This window comes from Ascaphus truei, chromosome 3 (assembly GCF_040206685.1).
Source record: "Ascaphus truei isolate aAscTru1 chromosome 3, aAscTru1.hap1, whole genome shotgun sequence".
Taxonomy (NCBI): domain Eukaryota; kingdom Metazoa; phylum Chordata; class Amphibia; order Anura; family Ascaphidae; genus Ascaphus; species Ascaphus truei.
Genome location: NC_134485.1, coordinates 283,965,103 through 283,984,484, shown reverse-complemented (window position 1 = coordinate 283,984,484; position 19,382 = coordinate 283,965,103). Strand labels below are relative to the sequence as shown.

The window sequence follows — 19,382 nt, the reverse complement described above, 5'->3', positions numbered from 1 at the left end:
TTCAAATACACTAAAATTGATCAACTTAATTTCAAGACATGAGGCTTTCACTGTACCTCTTGGAGGTAAATCCATGTCTCCAGATGTAAGGCCTATCAAATTCGGCCTCTGAGCATGGGCACGATGTCTATACATAGGTCTTGAAGTACTTGTCATACTTGGCGCTTCTGGATTGTATCCATCTGCTTCATATGTTTCTCGAAACAATGGAATAGGTCTTGTTGCAACTGTATGTAGGGGGAAAAAATTAACATTAAAATCGGGTTCAACATTATTTCCTTAACACTAAAGATCTTATGCAATAGAGATGTCACACAGACTAAACTGAATATTATATTAATGAATATGAAGTTTTATGTAAACAATAATCCAAGCTTACACAATTTGAAAGACAGTAGCTACCCATGGAGAATATTGATGGTATGTTGTATAACTAGGGTTGCCAGGTGGCTTCTCCAATAATACTGGACACAATGGTGCAAGTTACGACGCGCTCGAGACACAATCACACACGTGCTCGAGACACACACGTGCTCGAGACACACACGTGCTCGAGACACACAAGTGCTCGAGTCACACACGTGCTCAAGACACACACCTCTCCGCTCCATGCCGTTTCCTCCTCTCCTTGGCACCAGGCTCCTGACATTACCCAGCAGCAGCCAATCAGGATGAAAGAAGTTGCCCAGCCCCCTGCTCTCTGCCTGCTCAGGAAAATCCCGCAGCCCACCAAACTGGTCAGGCCACTACAGTATGTCCACAGAGGTAATACCGGTTTACACATACATGTCAAGTATAACCTTTACTGTTTTACTGGACAGAGGATCCAAATACAGCACAGTCCGGTTCAATACTGGGCACATGGCAACCCTATGTACAACATGACACCATAGGTCCAGCGAAATAAAAACATATAACTACAAAGAAATCGAAAATAAGGAAGTAGTAACATATAAATACTGAAAATACATGAGTAATGATACCTGAGGAAAAGAGAGAGGGTGGTGCTCCAGGGGGAGGAGGATGACGAATGACAGTGGTCACAACAGTAGGAACGGAGCTTGTAGCAGAGTTGGGAGGAGCATCCATACCAGCAGGCTGTAAAGGCGGAAGAGGAGGTGGCGGTCCTGTAAAGAACAAAATGAGAAGCATTTAAACCCTAAAAACCTCTTCAATGTGTCAAATAATATTAAATAGTGTGTGGGCAGGTCTCTTTCTACCGAAATTTCCAACAGTAATAGATGCTCAATACATTATGTAACAATTTGTGTTGTGTTTATTGCGTACACTATGTACAGAGTAAAAGATATCTATAATTTGAGTTAAAAACTGATGTCTCACAATCTCCAACTAAAACAATGCTTGAACACTATTGCTGGTATCTTTCAGCAAACACGTAAGAGTCTTAGGCCGCACTTATAGTGCCGGCGACGCAACGTCGCAGCAAAACAAATGTATTGCCGTCGCGTGAGCTTATAGTAGAAGCGGCGCGACTGCTTGGTCGCTATCGCTGGAAGTCAAGCCAATTTGATTTTTCCAGCGACCGCAGCGTGACGTCACTATAAGTGCGGCGCGAGCGACGTCAAACCAATGGAGGCCAATGCGCATGTGCATAGTGAGCGCCAAAGCGGCTGATGCGTGGCGAGACAAACTTGTTTGTCTTTGCCGCGTGATGGCCGGGTCACGTGACCGATTTGCCCAATGTGGGCGAACCGGCTCCGTGACGTCTCGCCATCCGACATGCCTCCCCATCGCCTGCCTGCAGGACAGAAATCTCTCCTGCTACAGACGAGCGTGACGCTGCGAGAACACTTGTGCGCGCACACACACACGATATACGCGGCCTTACAGAAAACTGATCCCAACGTTACATTTGGAAACAAACATGACTCACTAAATCCATGTCTATTTCTTTACAGGTTACCACCATTTAAAGATGCTATGAAGACATCCTACAAATGAAGATAAAATCCTGCATTTTAAAATGCTTACACTAGCTCTTATCACAGAATCTGGCTAAGATGTATTTCAATAATTGTATACACTAGACCATTCTACACCTTGTTACCCTTCAAGTTACACATTCTGTTGGTTTTGGCACAGTACCTGTGACTGCTGAAAGGCTGGGTGGAAGAGCACCCGGCGGTGGGACCGGAGGTCGGAGATTTACAGGAGGTGGTGTTAAAAGTGATGGTGGGGGAAGGCCGGGAGGGGGTGGCCTGTCTACAACTGGAGGTGGTGCTGGGAAGGGTAGTATCCCGGGTAGGTTTACATCTTCAACGACTACAGGATCGCTCCCGTGGTCAAAAGGGCACATATCGCCTCTCATGCAAAATCCCTTCTCTGAGGAAACAAAAGCCAAGACATGTTACACAAATTGAACATGAAAATCATAGGGCAAAATCAACTCAGGATGGCAAATATGGGACTAAAAATGAACAAATCAGAAGAAAATATGCCATCTGAAATTTCACAGCCTAGAGTTGTTTGGTGCTTCAATATATCCTTGAAAGCTACAAAAAGGATTAGAAGAATTATATGTGCAACAACTTAACTAAAACATGGATTGCCGTTCCTTTCATTTATGAACAGGGTCCTCTTAAATTCAGTAATGAAAAGTTCAGTCCGCGCTCTGGCTCTTTAAGCTTGGATTGTTGATCCCTCTCAGTTCTCTTGCTGCTTCTGTGTTTATGAGGTGTCTCCCCCACCTCCAAATGTGGTCTCCACCGGAACCCCGATGGTGATACCAATATCAGCAAAACAAGAAAAAACACAAAAGCGCACCAAGATGAGAGATAGATATTGTATTAGCAACAAATAATAAAATTAGTAACTTACATATAAAATTTCTTTAATAATCCCCGATCTGGTGTCTATCACAGGAGTAGGGCATCACATAGGAAGTATGAAGGGTAATCTCAGTTCTGAGAGATCAGACCCGCGCGCTGGGGCTGTCTCTGTTCACTCTCCTGTCCTCCACGTGTGGTAGCGTGGTGCAGAGTGTAGCACACATGTGCAGGAACCGGGGCCTTCAATAGGTGTCCTTAGGATGCCTGTCCGTTTTTGATAGCATAGAAACGATCGGAAATAAGCAGGAACGGTACACTTGAGTGTGTACTGGTGGTGGGTAGTAAAACCGCCAGCCACAACAGTCGCGACGCGTTTCGTTTAATAAAGTAAACTTCTTCAGGCAATATGTTTCATATTGCCTGAAGAAGTTTACTTTGTTAAACGAAACGCGTCGCGACTGTTGTGGCTGGCGGTTTTACTACCCACCACCAGTACACACTCAAGTGTACCGTTCCTGCTTATTTCCGATCGTTTCTATGCTATCAAAAACGGACAGGCATCCTAAGGACACCTATTGAAGGCCCCGGTTCCTGCACATGTGTGCTACACTCTGCACCACGCTACCACACGTGGAGGACAGGAGAGTGAACAGAGACAGCCCCAGCGCGCGGGTCTGATCTCTCAGAACTGAGATTACCCTTCATACTTCCTATGTGATGCCCTACTCCTGTGATAGACACCAGATCGGGGATTATTAAAGAAATTTTATATGTAAGTTACTAATTTTATTATTTGTTGCTAATAAAATATCTATCTCTCATCTTGGTGCGCTTTTGTGTTTTTTCTTGTTTTCCTCTTAAATTCAACTTAAAGGTTTGCTTGGGAACACACAAATTTATAGTTTGTCCATTCACATTTAAAAAAGTTATCATGAGATTTTCTACTATCAACATTCAATTTACACACTGTGGTTACAGCATCTGTGCAATTAACACTTATAAAGAACAAAGTTAGGGCGTTGATATTTTAAAATGCTACTTTCTTAAGTTATACAATTAAATAAAAGATTAAGTGGTTTCAAGATAGGTACAACATGAATCTGAATGTGTAAGTTGCCTTTGACTTCAAAGTACTCCACTGTTATGCATACCGTCATAGTCCCTGCAGCGTTTCTTAGGCATCGGAGGTCTAGCATAAGCGCTGTGGTCCACTTGATCTTCATGAAATTCTGGCCAGTTTTCAGTTGTGTTGTTTCCATGGTGTGATGGGGTAATAACTGTAATGGTGCTGCTTAGGGTAGGAACTGGGTAATGAGCAGATACGAGAAGGGGCACGGAAGATCCCGTTGGGTAATTGTTGTCTATTGGATCCGATCTACCAGGGTCATACTTTGGCTTCCCAGAATCTCTGTCTGTTAAAAACAAAAAACAAAAAATCATCATTTTAAAAACGTGAATGAAACAGAAACAAAAGCAAAAAAAAAATAATAAAACTTTTTCGGATAAAACCATGTTTGCTTATTGAGCTAAATTAAAAAGGACTGTTTTTTTTTTTTTTTTTTAAGAAAAATAAATAAACGATTCTTAAAAGAGAACAATGTTTACAACAAAGTGCTGATGCATTTCACTTCGCACCTCAGTGGAGCTGAGTTTTAAAATTTACATGATATTACAATAGGAAATTCAACATCCTCAGACTAAGATTAAAAGCAAGACAAATATAAGTACCTCTGCTCCTTGTTCTGCTCCTTGTTCTGCTACGACTTCTATCTCTGTCTCTATCCCGCTGTCTCTCTTTACTCCAACTGCGGCTACGGCTTCTGCTGTAACTACGACTCCTCCCTCGTCTCCTGTTGTACCTATCCCTGTACGAATCTCGTCGTGGAAGGTTCCGGTCATACTCCCTTTTACGGGAGCGGTCATCTTTCTTTCGATCATCCCTACTCCTAGAGAAAGTAAAAAAGTGTGGCAATTATTTCCATGACATTTGATGAGCAACACGCATTAAAAGGCACAATATGCAGAGCTTGTGAGGGAGAGAAATCAAGACAATGCCCTCTGAAATAGGACTGCAACCCAGATAAAAATGGAAGCCCCCTTCTGCATGCTTCAAAATTTTCTTTTATGAGTTTTTAGGATTTTTTTTTTTTTTTTAGATTTCCACACCCTTGACGCTCATCTGCTTTTTAAAATGTAATTAGTGCATTTTAGCTGTGGGAAATAGTAAATTGCATTATTTTGGATACATGAGGATCACACCTAGATTAGTTTATCAAACACTGCATTCTTTTACGAGATGGGAAGCAGTCGCTGCATTATTCTACTGTATAAAGATTTGGTTATACTCCATACAGATTAGTTCAACATCAATTTATAGGTTCTGCACCTCACTTCTGAAGATTTAAAAAAGGAGCAAGTCAACCAAGATGATCCGAGTGGGTTTATTAATATGATGGACTACTTGCATATGCATATCAATTTGGTTTAGGGCATTGGAAGGGAAGAGAACGAAGAGGCTAAACACCAAGAAAAGACACATTCTCCTACTCTCTTTTTGTGCAGTGTAACAAAATACAGACAGGGTATACAACATATCTGTAGAGTGAAAAATGTATTACAGCTTACATGTCTGAAATTATTATAAAATCAGCAAATGCTGGTGATGGCGAGGATCACAAATCCTGAAAAGGTCAGTACAAAGTTTTAACACACACACACACACACACACACACAATAACAAGCTTGTCAGGGCCCATGTCTGTAAAATTATATGTACAGCACTACGTACTATATTGTAATTCTGAAACGCTTTGTTTTCCATTGGGAGAAAAGCACTCTGTGAAATAACATTACTACTTGTGGTCTTCATAGTTGATTTCTGATCACAAATAATACACTAGAAAAATACCCGTTTTTATAAAACCAATAAGATGAGTGATCTTGTTTTTGCAGTTCACCAAATAGGTTGTTTAATCTAAATTCAACTCCATTAAATAAGAATGCTTCACAATATTTTACCTTGTGTTGTTTTTTGTACTCTGAACTTTGCACCCTCCCACACGGGTAGGTGGCATTTCAACATCTTGCTTCTGCTCCTGACCTGATCTGGAGGTATTTTGTATGGAAGCGCTCTCTCGATCAGAGTTCCCACGCTTTCGACTGTTCTCCCTTCCGTGACAAAAATGTGTTAAGAGACGTTTTAGAATCTTTGCAAATGCTAAAAGGGACCTGCAGCACATCCAGGGGAAATGTTACAGGGTCCATTGGTACTCATGTGAAATTCTACACGGACGCTTTTGCCATCACAGCTAAGAAAGAAAATAAACGGCGCCTACAATGTTTATATACCAATTTGCACGATATAGAGGAATATTGTTATTTACTTATATAAAGACATTTTTAAAAAGGTAAAGAATTTAGCAGATAAGGTTAATTTGTGCTGCATTTACTATTATGATACAGTGTGTACTATTATGGTAGTGTTAAAATTAAACTTTAAATTTACCAGAGACACAAACTAAGACTTCTCTTGACATCCTTCTTGAATACAGTAAATTTGTGAAGGTTTATGCAATACAATACTAAGAACTCTCAAATTCATCTACAGTATATAACAAGTCCATGCTTCTAAAGGAACATTAGGGTTACAGAAACTGCAATATAGTTTAAATTAAGACAGGTTGTGTTGAAGCAGAGCGTTAAAATTGATTAGAACACAATCTCTAGTGGTATTTGAAAAGCCTACCATTTTGTTTCATAGCAAAGTAAACAGCAACACAATACAGGCGTGTGTGGGTGGGGTGTGTGTAGAGATAAGGGAGGGGGGTTGTGAGAAAACTATTTAGTAATAGTGAATTTATTACTGTTTATTATATATAGAAACACACACTTTATGTAAAGGTGTAGGGAATATTCAGAAGTACTGTAACTGTTACATGAACTGTTCAGCATTCCTAAACGCAAAATCCCCTGCATTTTCAGTGTTTTGTACTAAAAAATTTAACAGACAGGAAACGTTTTAAACGACTGTGTAAGGAAAGCAGTTCATCCCTAAAAGTTAACATTATTATATATTTTGTAACAAAATAAATAAAATGAAAGGAGCAGTTCATTCAAGTTAGCTAAACTCTAAAATGCTGCTTGATATTTCATTTTTCACAAAGCGTTAGTTTTTTCTGTAATTGCCCACACCACACTTAATGGGAGACTGTTTCATGACGGTCACATTTCCCCCCATGTACTTAAAAACACCAAAATTATTTTAGAGATGGGTGAATTTTTGGAGCGGATTTGGATCCGCAGCGGATCGGCCTGTTTCCTTTAGTCTGTGGATTTCAGCGGGTCAATCTCAAAAAGGGCGATTCGCGGTTGGCGGATATTTTACTATTACCAATAAACTGCGCAAATTCAGCAATCCGTTGATGGATTTTTAAGAAGCCACGGATTGGATTCTACAAATCAAGTCAACGGATAGTATCCAATGGTGGTTTTTGATGAATCCACGCGGATTAAAACCGCCCAAATCCGTTTGCGGATTTTACACTACAAAACGGATTTGGGGGGGGGAGATGAGAGAATATGCCGGAAACAGATTTGGGGGGGGGGGGGGCGAGATGAGAGAATATGCAGGAAACGGATTTGGGTGAATCCGCCCATCTCTAGTCTTTATGACAGTCACATATGAATTACCTATTTTCTCTGTGCCGAGTGCTCGACTGCTGAGGACTATGGTTTACTCTTCTAGGAAGTTTCTTATCTTTGTCGTCTTCTTTGGGTACCTTACACACATTTAAAGAAAATAAATAAAGGCCTTACTAAAAAAAAATTTTTTTTGTTTTTAAGAAACAAAACAAAAAAAGCTTGTGGAAATTGTTGAGAATGTGCAGCAGCTGAAAAGTGCAACTTACAAAAGTAAAAATATAATTGGTAAAATGAATAACATCAAATAGATAATTTCACTGCTAGTGGAAGAAGCAAATAATTCCAATACAATACAGGTTATCCTTTCACAGCTAAAGGACCAGAAGGTAACAACAAGGCAAATGGTAAGAAAGTATGAGTTGTGCTTCAATGGAGGGGGAAAAAAAACTGCTGCCTTACAATTAATAGGGCATAGTTTTGCTTTCAACTCTGATCACGAAAGACAACCCCCATCGGTTGACGGAAACGGAAGTGAAGGGGGGTCCACTTCTGTTTTGATCATTGGAGAAGTTAGCCCAACCATCCCACAGAAAATAAGCATTTTTTACATTACTTACCCAATATGTCACGAAAGATGATGTACGAGTTGTGTCATAAGAGCACTCTAAAAGTTACTATTGGTATCAAATCACTATTCTCTTTAGTCCATTTTAAACAGATTCAGTTATGTAACATCTACTCTGCTCAGCTACTAAATCATGACATTCAAAGACAAAACGTGTTGCAAAAACAAAAAGATTTATGTAAAGTATGGGTAGGCCAAACAGTGCATTAAATATTTAAAGGTGGATTCTCACACAAGACTGAAATAATGCCAGTTATATGTTTAAGAGGTATCTAAAAATAAATACATAAGGAGATACCATTTTAATTATATAGCACTGACAAGGTACATAGCACTGTACATAGAATTGTGCAGGCAAAATATCCTGCCCCAAAAAGATTACATTCTAATTTGTGTGATTGATGTACGGGGAGGTATGGTGATCAAAGCCACAAGGAAAGCACACGGATGTTGTGGCTTTCTACTAGTCCGAGCTTTGGAAGAACTTTTTGTTTTTCCACGAGGTAGATTTAAACATGGCAACTTCACCTAAACAATATCGGGAAGCAGGGGGTTCTTGTAGCTGAAAACCGTGGCGCTTGGCTCTGGGGAACCCCTCAGTTCCCATCCTGTAAAACTTTTAAAAACAATTCTTCTTTAAAAAAAAAAAAGAAGCAGAACATGTATTTTTTTTTTTTTATATACGTGTGAAGCAGGGGTTACCCAAAGCTGAACCACATTAATTTCAGCTCCGGGGAACCCCCTGCTCCCTGAGATACTTACCTCCCGCAGGGGGTGTCTGCAACAGCTCCACAGGTTTAAAGGTCCCAGTCACGTGGGCCAATAGGAAGTCGGAAGGGATGAGCCAAGTTGGAGCTGCTACCGGCACCTGCTACGGAGGTATCTCGGGAAGCAGGTGGTCCGCAAAGCTGAAATTAACACGTTCAGTTCCAGAGACCCCCTGCGTCAAACCTATTATAAAAATAAATAAAAGAAATAAGGAAAGCAGGATTGCTGCTTTAACATGGGTGGGAAGCATGAGCTGAATCAGATTCATTTTAGCTTTTGGGGAGCCCTGGTTTCAGAAATACATACCGAAGGAGGCGCAGCAGCTTTCTGGTTGTTTAAATCCCACGCGTAAGACGGCAGATGACGCAGGAGATTTAAACCTCTATTTTGTTTCCCGTGGAGGAGAGGAGCCAACGACACATTCCCCGGTATCTCAGGAACTAGAGGGTACTGAATGCCGAAAAATGGTTCAGCTTCACTGTCCCTTGCTTCTAAACCCTGTAAAAACAGTAACAGTAAAAACAATTCTGATGGGGAACTGCTCGTTTAAGTTAGAAAAAAAAAAAAGCAGACAAAAGGCCAAAGTGAGGGACTGCCGAGAGAGAGGCAAAAGGCCAAAGTGACTGCCGAGAGAGAGGCAAAAGGCCAAAGTGAGGGACTGCCGAGAGAGAGGCAAAAGGCCAAAGTGAGGGACTGCCGAGAGAGAGGCAAAAGGCCCAAGAGAAGGACTGCCGAGAGAGAGGCAAAAGGCCCAAGAGAAGGACTGCCGAGAGAGAGGCAAAAGGCCCAAGAGAGGGACTGCCGAGAGAGGCAAAAGGCCCAAGAGAGGGACTGCCGAGAGAGAGGCAAAGGCCCAAGAGAGGGACTGCCGAGAGAGAGGCAAAAGGCCCAAGAGAGGGACTGCCGAGAGAGAGGCAAAAGGCCCAAGAGAGGGGGCAAAAGGCCCAAGAGAGGGGGCAAAAGGACGCCACTAAATTAGTTTTTTTTTTTTCAAGCAACTGCATTTGGCTCCATCAATACAAAAAAAAGTAGTTTTGTTTTTATTTCACTTGTGTCTGTCTTTAAAGGTGCAGTAAAACATGAAACTAAAATAAACGGATCAGTTCTGGCTAATCGGTTAATGTTTCAATAAGTTTTGGGAATCGAGGAAGACGACTTTCATCGCACTAATAAGGTAACCAAATTACTAGATGTATGCCCATTTTATGCAGGACACAAAGGAAATAGAAAGGCATGGGCCAGGACATGGAAAGCGCGAGCGAGAACTTCTGGTTACAATGTCTACAGGCATTTCCATGAAAACTTAAATTAAATAAATAATAATGTAAAACCAGATACACAGGTAAGTTATGGCCATGAAAACTTAAATTAAATAAATAATAATGTAAAACCAGATACACAGGTAAGTTATGGGGCGTAAAAGTAAAGTCACAAAAACCCTACAACTTACAGCAATGATGAGGAACACTTATGAGCTAGTTCATATCTAGGACAGGTCTACAAACCTGCCTTACCCTTTAATGGTACACAGCATACCAAGCTTCCACTGCAGCAAACCGGTGGAGGGCGTTTGTCACTTTTCTACTCGCCATAACTTAATTGTGTACCTAATTTGTAGCCACGAACGGCTTCACAGTGCAAGGCCAGTGCAAGGCCAGTAACCATCCTCACACTGAGGAGATCCAAAAGGTTGAAACAGGTCTGCGAGTAGGTTTCCTGGCTATGCACTTTAACCCCAGGCTTTGCCTTAAAAGCTGTGTATGTCAGGCATAAGCTTATAGGGATCCATGTTGAAGTGGATAAGAAGCAAGAAGTGTCATGTCATTACCCCAAATCCTGTACTGCAATGGAACCATAACATGCTGTGATTATGGGGTAAGTCAGATTTGTGGGTCTGTCTCAGACATGTGAGTTTGTCTCAGACATGTGAAAGTGCTGATAAGTGTTGATCAAAAAATTTAGGAAATACTTCAAGGTGGAGAAAAAAAAAAAAAAAGACATTGAACTGGTTTTAACCTATTAAACTGTTGACAACAACCAATTTAAGATTAGCCTAGGTGGCACTCCACCACAGGTTTCCAAAACACGACATAGCTTTCCAGGGAAACACACATTTTCTGTTATTAACATCGGGTGCTTTGAATCTACGAGTCCCGCTATTATTAATTCATGCCTCCCTACTTCATACCTCTTCTTCCTTCACTTCTTCCTTCATTTCTTGCTTCACTTCTTTCTCTTGGTGTTCGAAAATTTCTACTTTTACAGTGGCAGACGATTGAGCCTCAGGAGGAGGAAGGTAACTCTTTGTGTTCACTGCATCAAAAAGTTTGTCCACAAAGCCTTGGGTCTCTGAATAGGGAAAAGAAAAATAGGTAAATATTTGCATTGTATTACAAGTTTGTAAGTTAGCAAATTTCAACATCATGATGTACTGCCAAAATAATATCTTCACTTGTCGTAGAACTATGCAGTGATTTTTTAAATATATTTAGTGTTAGTGTATTCCCATGCACCTTTTTCTTTACTTAAGTAAATACAACCAGGGTTATTTCTTAGGCAGTAATATTCACACAAACATTAAACTATACCTCTCTGGAGGAATACATCCAGCTGATCTATGCAAAAAGCCTTCAGGTCTATGTCGCTTTTATCCTTCTTTACTAATGCAAGTACATATTTTGCAAGGGCTGATGGGTCAGCATCACAACTGTAAATAGAAAAAGACAGAGGAGTTAGAAGCAGCAGAAACAAGGATACAGCAATACCACTAAACCGATTACTTGGAGAAGCTCAAGGGAGAGTGAATTGTCAGAGCAATTGGTATTGGGGCTGTTTCTGCTTAGAGGATAGGAACGGTAGATGTTAACACTACAGATTAGCAAGGCTTTTGGTAATGACCACTTCAAGGAACTGTACAACTAAGCAACTGGGGGAAATGCTGAGCCGAGGTATAGAATAGAATTTTTGAACAAAAAAGTATGTGTGTGTGTGTGTATATATATATATATATATATATATATATATATATATATATATATATATATATATATATATATATATATATATATATATATATATAATATGAGCCGAGGTATAGAATAGAATTTTTGAACAAAAAAGTGTGTATATATATATATATATATATATATATATATATATATATATATATATATATATATATATATATATATATATATAAGAAAGTCAGAGAAAATAATAAAAATAAAATGTATTGATAATGCAGGGAACGCACAAATGACTAAAAGCAGAGAGTAGCTGCAAGCATAGCTATAACGTGCTCTCTATAGTAGATGCATAATGGGCGGTGAGGACAAGACGTGAGAAGCAGCCTCAGTATGAATAGATTAACACACCAAAATAACTAATGTAGACTACAGGACCCTCAATGTCTATTAAATGGAAAATAACAGGGATTAAGTAAACTCACGTCTAGTCTACATAGAAGTGACAAGACACATGGGCTGATTTAAACTGTACATGTAAATATCTTCCCTACATATACCAGTAAAAGGACAGTCTCCCATTAAAGAATAAAAAGGTAGAAAGAATTGTGCATATTTTTGGGGGGCACGCTGGGATCTTGTCTCCATTCTCTTAATGCTTCACTATCCAATCATGTATTTTACTACTTACTACCACCCAACAGTAATTATACTCATCTACACCATGTACTTTAGCATCAGCAAACAGAAAAAGCATTATACCTGAAGTTATATAGACCAACAAACCCGTTCACCAAAACTTCCCTTAACAAGAGGAATTACACAGTGGAAGATATTCCTATGTATGAATGCTGTGCACATAATATGAAGAAATTAAACAAATTGAAAAGATGACAGTGATGCATACATTTGTAAAAGTTATTGTTAATGTTTATAAACAGTAACATTTAATTATAAGGTATGGATTTTACTGCCTTTGTACTTGCCCTTGTTCATCCATTAGTTTCTTTCCTAGCTGGACATTTGACAAGAACAAGTAGAGAATATCCTAACCTTATCACTGGGGTAAAGCAGACAACAGTCACATCTCCCACTCCTGAAGGATGTGGCATGTGCACCCAGACTATTGATTTATAAAAATGTTTTACCAGATAGTAATACAATGAGTTACCTTTCGTTTTCAATTATGTCCTGGGCAAAGTAAAGCTGCGCTTATAGTGCCCGGCGACGCGAAGTCGCGCCAAAACAAACACATGGAATCTGTCGCATGCGCTTATAGTAAGCACGATGACGACGGAGCGTCCAAAAATGTTTCAGTCAGTAGAATTTGATTTTGGGAGAGACGGTCGCCACACGTGAGTCTACACCAATCACAGAGCGCCTATTGCACTCTGCCTTCCCCCCTCGTGGCGTCACTGGCCTTGTCGCCAATGTCACGTGCAACTTTCACCAATGGCGATGTCATCGGTCACGACGCTGGCACTATAAACGCGGCCTTATGATTACAAATAATACATGGTTACAAATATAGTTACATAAGTGAACATGATACTGTATACATTATATACAAGGCATTGCATGCAGTAAAAGATAATATATATTATATGCATATGTAACAGTTACAGACCAGATTAAAATGTGGGACAGCTTTAGTTTTGAAAGAACTTAGACTGGTGGTGGCTGTGTCCGGTAGGTTGTTCCAGTTTTGGGGTGCATGGTAAGAGAAGGAGGAGCGGACGGATACTTTGCTGAACCAAGGGAACATGAACAGTCTTTTGGAGTCAGATCTCAGATGATAAGCGCTGCATGTGGTAGGGGTGAGGAGCTTGTTCAGATAGACGGGTAGCTTGCCCAGAAAGTATTTGAAGGCAAGGCAGGAAAGATGAACATTGCGCCTAGACTCAATATCCCAGTGACAACTTTCATCATGTCTGAGGGTAAGGCTACTTTATTTTCCTGTTTCTAATGTGTTCAGGGCCCGGACTTAGAGTCTACATTTTATACAGTGCCGAGTACATTAACATATGATTACAATACTTAATATTCAAAATGCACATACTGTACTATCAACTATCACTGTCATTCGCTCAATTTTGGCCTAATTGGACTGCACCTTTAGCTTCTTCCAATGGAAAAACTACTTTCTTTGCAGAATAATCAAAACAGCACTTCAAGAAACGCAGATACTTTTTTTTTTATTATTAGTGCGTTTCTTCTTCACGTATGACACGTATGACACACACATACACACACACTAAAGGTTGTGTGTAAACAAAGGATGGGGGAAGAAGAGATCACAAAGGTTTGAAAAGCTCTACACACACCATTATATCTGAGAGAAATTGTATTATTCATTAGGAATAACAACCTACAAACAAACAAATATATACACACACACACACACCTCTATGACAATATACCTAGATTTTGCAAAGGCTATTAATACGGTGGACCACGCTATTATGTTAAACAAGCTCTGGTATTAAACCACATGCTCTAAATTGGTTTAACTTTTCTTTAACATGACAGTGGAGACTCCATACACCCTTCCCCAAAATAAAACTACCATGACACCAAAATGGATATTTCAATGGCCACAGTTTCTATTACTGAACCCATACAGGAGGTCATCCATCTTCTCACCATCCAGATCCCCACTGAGCACATGATCCTGCCTATCATGACTCGTGCCCAAAGCCACATCGGCCGTCGTCCTGGTCAGATGTTCACCACCTAGGGCCGTGAACACCTTCTGCCCCTGGCCACACATAACGCTATGACCTCATAGGGACCACTTGCGAGTCCCTCAAACATTGAGCCTGCTTGATGGTGAGAATTAACTAATGGACCTCCTGCACATACCCTGGTAACGAATGTCCAACTTCTTCATCAGGGACCTTCCTTATTCCTGCATGTAAGCAGCCCCCCACACTTTTAAATACCATAAAACCCACATCATATTAACCTTAATATGACCAGCATGCTAGCCAGCTCTCTGGTCATGCGCACTCCCTCAGAAGGGCTCTGGAGTTTCTGGATGATCCCAATATGTGTCTGTCAGGCTCCAACTGTAACCACTTGGAAACTACCTGTGGTGTCCCCCAAAGCTCTGTTCTGGAACTAGGTTTGGGCAATATACCAGTACATAGTAATACCATGATCGCAATACCATGATTATAAAATCTGACAATATGCTGATATGGGAGATTATTTATTATCACGTGTTGGAGGAGTGTGCGGGTCAGAAGAGCAGCTTTGAAAGCAGCCACATGTGGAATCTCTCTCAGAGCTGGCAGGCTCAGATACCCTGCTGTCACTCCCTCTGCATTTCTCACAGGAGGGAGGAGTGTCTGGCAGCTCCAGTGTGAGACAGCATGAAAAAAGAAGAAAAGGTCACAACCCTTAACCCCTCTCAACACCTTTCTCCCCCTCTGGACTCTTTACCCCTTCACTACCCTCACCCAGGGACCCTTAACCCACCTTCCTAGCCCTATCCATGGGACGCTTAACCCTCCCGCTGGGATTCTTAACCCCTCCCCTTCCTCTCCCCTCCCCCTTCAACAACTGCTGTGCTCCCTCAAAATTTCTCACCTCTCAACTCCTCCGCCCTTTACCGCAACCCATTTCTACTCCCACCTCTTATTAACCCTTTGACAACCAGAGGCAGGGAATTGCAGATACGTTTTATGCAAATCCCTACTGTAACAAAAGAGTTAATCCCTTCATTTCCAAACCCTTTCCATGTCTGCACTTCATTGTTTCTTACCTTCACTGCTCCCATAACTTTAATTTATCCACCCCTCATCCCATCACTCTCACCCTTAGGCCGAGTTCAGGGTGCATGCTACAGCTGCGTGCTCCCGTGCGCTCCTCCACCGCACGCTCCTGCAGCCCAGCGATCTGTGTTCAGGCTGCAGGAGTTGGGTTCCGGCGTGGCCGTGTCACGGAGCTGGTTCGCTGAACCAGCTCACGTGACGCGACTGCCGCCCCCAAAAAAATCAAATTTCGGTTGTAACGGCAAAATGTAGCAGCGACAACGCTGTACTTTGCTGCCACAAGAAATTGCTACCTGACATGGTTCATTGAAAACCATGCAATTGTTCCGATCGTGCGCGCGCACGTCGTGTAGTAAGCACCCTGAACTCGGCCTTAGGCTACGCTTACAGTGCCGGCGACGGCAGGCTACGGTGACTGGAAAAATCAAATTGAGATGACTTACAGCAATCGCGACCAAGCCGTCGCTCCGTACTTACTATAAGTGCACGCGACGACGGCAATGCATTTGTTTTGACGCGGCGTCGCTGTCACCGCTACTATAAGCACAGCCTTAGATACTCCCTCTGTTTAAATAGCTATTTCATTTATACAATATAAAAAATATATAATTGTCAACATTTATACATTTGTTTTTACATTTTATAAATAGCTGGTGATAGTGGGTGCGTGCTGACTAACAGGTGTTCTAATGTCCTTTATGGGTGTCACTCCTGCAGCTTGATACTTCTCCTGTGATCAACAGGGCCAAATAATTACTTCTTTATGTAAAAAAAATAAACAATACAAAATTTACATATGTAAAAAATGTTCTGATCTCCCTGTCAGGGATCTGGTGTATTCTTAAGCATTTTTTCCAGCCCATGGTTGGGGAATTCCCACGCACACAAGGGGGAGGGAAAGGAAACCCGACAGTTCAGAGTCCTGGTATATCGCAGGGGAAACTGCAGAGCAACTGAAAAGCCAGTCGCAGCATCCTCGCAGGGAAACGTTGAATCCAGGCGTCTGTCGTCACAGAACACTGACTCAATGCCTCTACGCGTTTCGCGTCTTATGACGCTTCATAAGGAGGTCCTGGAGTTGTTGTATTTGTACCAACCCACAGAGAAGCCTAAACCAATCGGATGGGTATCCTTACACTATCTATACAATTAACCTAACTAAAACCAATCATACCTAGAACATAAACCTAAAACAAACAGTTACATTACCACCGTCATCCAAGGTATTATAAACTTATTTGGAAAAAAGGAAAGAGGGAACAAAAATTGATCCAGGAATAGGATTATTAATAGATATATCAATTCTGTTCAATATTACGAGTACCCATAGAGATTTCTTGTGATTAACCCTATAGACCTTAAATGGTCACAGGGAATTGTGAATTCCCAATTCATAGAAAAAAATATATATTACATCAATATCAAACAGTGACATATTTTTAATATAAAGAAATTGAAAGTTGCCATATAGGTACACTTCATAAATATTTATAGCCATGAGTTATAGATTTGTACCATCAATATTAAAAGGTATGTATGTGGATGATACTATCCTATATGTACAACAGTATGCATTCCCAACCTCTCTGCCATTCAAAATGTACTGTAATCCGATTTTTTTCCCAATGGTTGAAAACTGCATCACCCAAAACAAAAACTGTTTTTAAACACTAAAAAAAAAAAACGAAACTATGGTGTTTGAGACAAAGGCTACATTTCGTAAACTTCCCTTTACAGAGCTACTGATCAGAACCAGTTATAACACTCAACTTGCCTCAGTTAATAGCTTTAAATATTTGGGTATGTGGCTACACTCCAATGTAACATTTGGTTTGCATAATGATAAACTGACATCCAAAATCTAAGCCCAATGATAATTTATGGAACAATTTACCCGACTCCCTCAAATCCTCTTACTGTCCAAGTTTGTACAAGACTTCAGCAGTTTACAATTTACAGTTACAAACATGTTAAAAATATGAATGTTGTCAACGGTACTTTGTGCCCAGGACATACATTGAGTTGCCTCTTATTTTCAAGTACTTTTTCCTGGTGAAATATGTTATAATAAAAATGTACTTTCTTTACGTTGGTAAATCAACCCCAGTATATCTCTGCAATAACACCATTAAATAAAAAATACAAAAACAGGGTTTTCCAACTATTGTGTGCCATTCCCCTCTACATTGTTCCATTCATTTTTAAACATTATTGCCTGTTTTATTCCCACTTGTCTATTTTGCCCCCTCATGTTTTACCTCTAGAAAATGACACCCCCTGTGCACACAGAAATGGGACAATTCGCCCCAGGGCATATAGACTTGTTATGGTTAGGAATATTAGGGGTGTTAAAATGTGGGGATTCTGGGTTAGGAGAATTTAAGTGTTAAAGTTAGAATTATGGGGTTAGGGTTTAATGTTAGGGATTAATGTCCTAAATTAAAGCTATTTGTATAATCCAAAATAGCCCACAATGCCCCAGTCTCACAGGGTAATCTACAGAAGCGTACTGTCCTGGCAGCAAAATGGCCACAGCAAACTGTCCTATATACGATACATATCTGTATGTCCCCCCCCCCCCCCCCCAAAAAAAAAAAATATGCACAGGGGACCACTCGAATGCACAAATGTGCCCCTTCATAGGCTTGTGTTGTGCCCCCCCCCCCCCCCCCAATGCCCACCCCCTCCCCAATGCCCACATTTGCCCAATAGACTTCTGTTGTGCCCCCTGTATGCACACATTTGCCTCTCCACATACCCATGTTGTTTCCCTTATGTGCACACATTTCCCCTCCATATGCTCGCGTTGTGGCCCCCATATGCACACATTTGCCCCTCCATGTCCCTCGTATGAACACATTTGCCCCTCCATATGCCCGTGTTGTGCCGCCCATATGCACACATTTGCCCCTCCATATACCCGTGTTGTGCCGCCCATATGCACACATTTGCCCCTCCATATGCCCGTGTTGTGCCGCCCATATGCACACATTTGCCCCTCCATATGCCCGTGTTGTTATCTCTATACACACATTTGCCCCCTCGCTCTGCCATGTCACTTACATGGGCTCCAGGGTCTTTGACAGCCAGTGTTTCAGCGCCTCGAAGTCCTCTATGATCATCTTGTTGCTCTCTTCCCCCGGGCCCGGAGAGTCGGGGAGCAGCTGCGCGGTGGGAACATTGACACTGAGCCCGCGGGCCCGCTCTGTTCGCCTCATCGCCTCCACTCTACCTGCCTTGGATATCGTAACGTTTTTATATCCCGTCTTTATTTTTCCCCGTTAGTGTGTGTCCCCCTGGCCCTAAAAAAACACACACACACAACACTTTGAACCGCAGCCCCCGCCGCGCTAAGATGGCGGCCGCTAACAACAGCGACACAGCGCGAGACTTCGGTGCACGCTTCACGTCATCACGTAATTAAACGCAGGAAGAACGCGCTGAGACTGAGAACTGTGCCCACGGCAACGGCGCCAACAACTGCGCGCTGTGATTGGTCAGCTGGTTAGACGGAGGCACTAACAGCAAGTGCTCGGGTGACCATGTGACCAAACAATCCATCAGCCGGATGTGAAGCAGTCTGTCTGCTGGCGGTTGTAGAGCAGGCTGCCTGGTGGCGGGGGGGACAGATGTGGAGCGGGGGGGACAGATGTGGAGCGGGGGGGCAGATGTGGAGCAGGCTGCCTGGTGGCGGGGGGCGGATGTAGAGCAGGCTGCCTGCCTGGTGGCGGGGGGGGGGGACAGATGTGGAGCAGGCTGCCTGGTGGCGGGGGGGGACAGATGTGGAGCAGGCTGCCTGGTGGCGGGGGGGGACAGATGT

The 19,382-nt window shown here is 41.7% G+C and overlaps 1 protein-coding gene across 11 annotated transcripts in view; it reads right to left on the bottom strand.

Moving 5' to 3' along the window:
* Nucleotides 1-18,959, bottom strand: part of RBM26 (RNA binding motif protein 26) — a 54,520-nt gene extending 35,561 nt beyond the window's left edge. For 10 of the 11 annotated variants that reach the window (XR_012799917.1, XR_012799914.1, XR_012799918.1 and 7 more), the window contains exons 1-11: nt 18,626-18,959; nt 11,412-11,530; nt 11,012-11,172; nt 9,130-9,321; nt 7,479-7,567; nt 5,808-5,957; nt 4,518-4,735; nt 3,941-4,201; nt 2,107-2,343; nt 984-1,127; nt 57-227 (exon numbers count right to left, since the gene is read on the bottom strand). Coding sequence is in view for 2 of the 11 variants with exons in the window: in XM_075590879.1 (XP_075446994.1) it covers nt 57-227; nt 984-1,127; nt 2,107-2,343; nt 3,941-4,201; nt 4,518-4,735; nt 5,808-5,957; nt 7,479-7,567; nt 9,130-9,321; nt 11,012-11,172; nt 11,412-11,530; nt 18,626-18,780 (1,897 nt within the window). In the remaining 9 variants the exon portion in view is untranslated. The remainder of the gene's footprint in view (nt 1-56; nt 228-983; nt 1,128-2,106; nt 2,344-3,940; nt 4,202-4,517; nt 4,736-5,807; nt 5,958-7,478; nt 7,568-9,129; nt 9,322-11,011; nt 11,173-11,411; nt 11,531-18,625) is intronic. The other variant, XM_075590880.1, reaches the window with a different exon arrangement.
* Nucleotides 18,960-19,382: the final 423 nt, after the last annotated feature.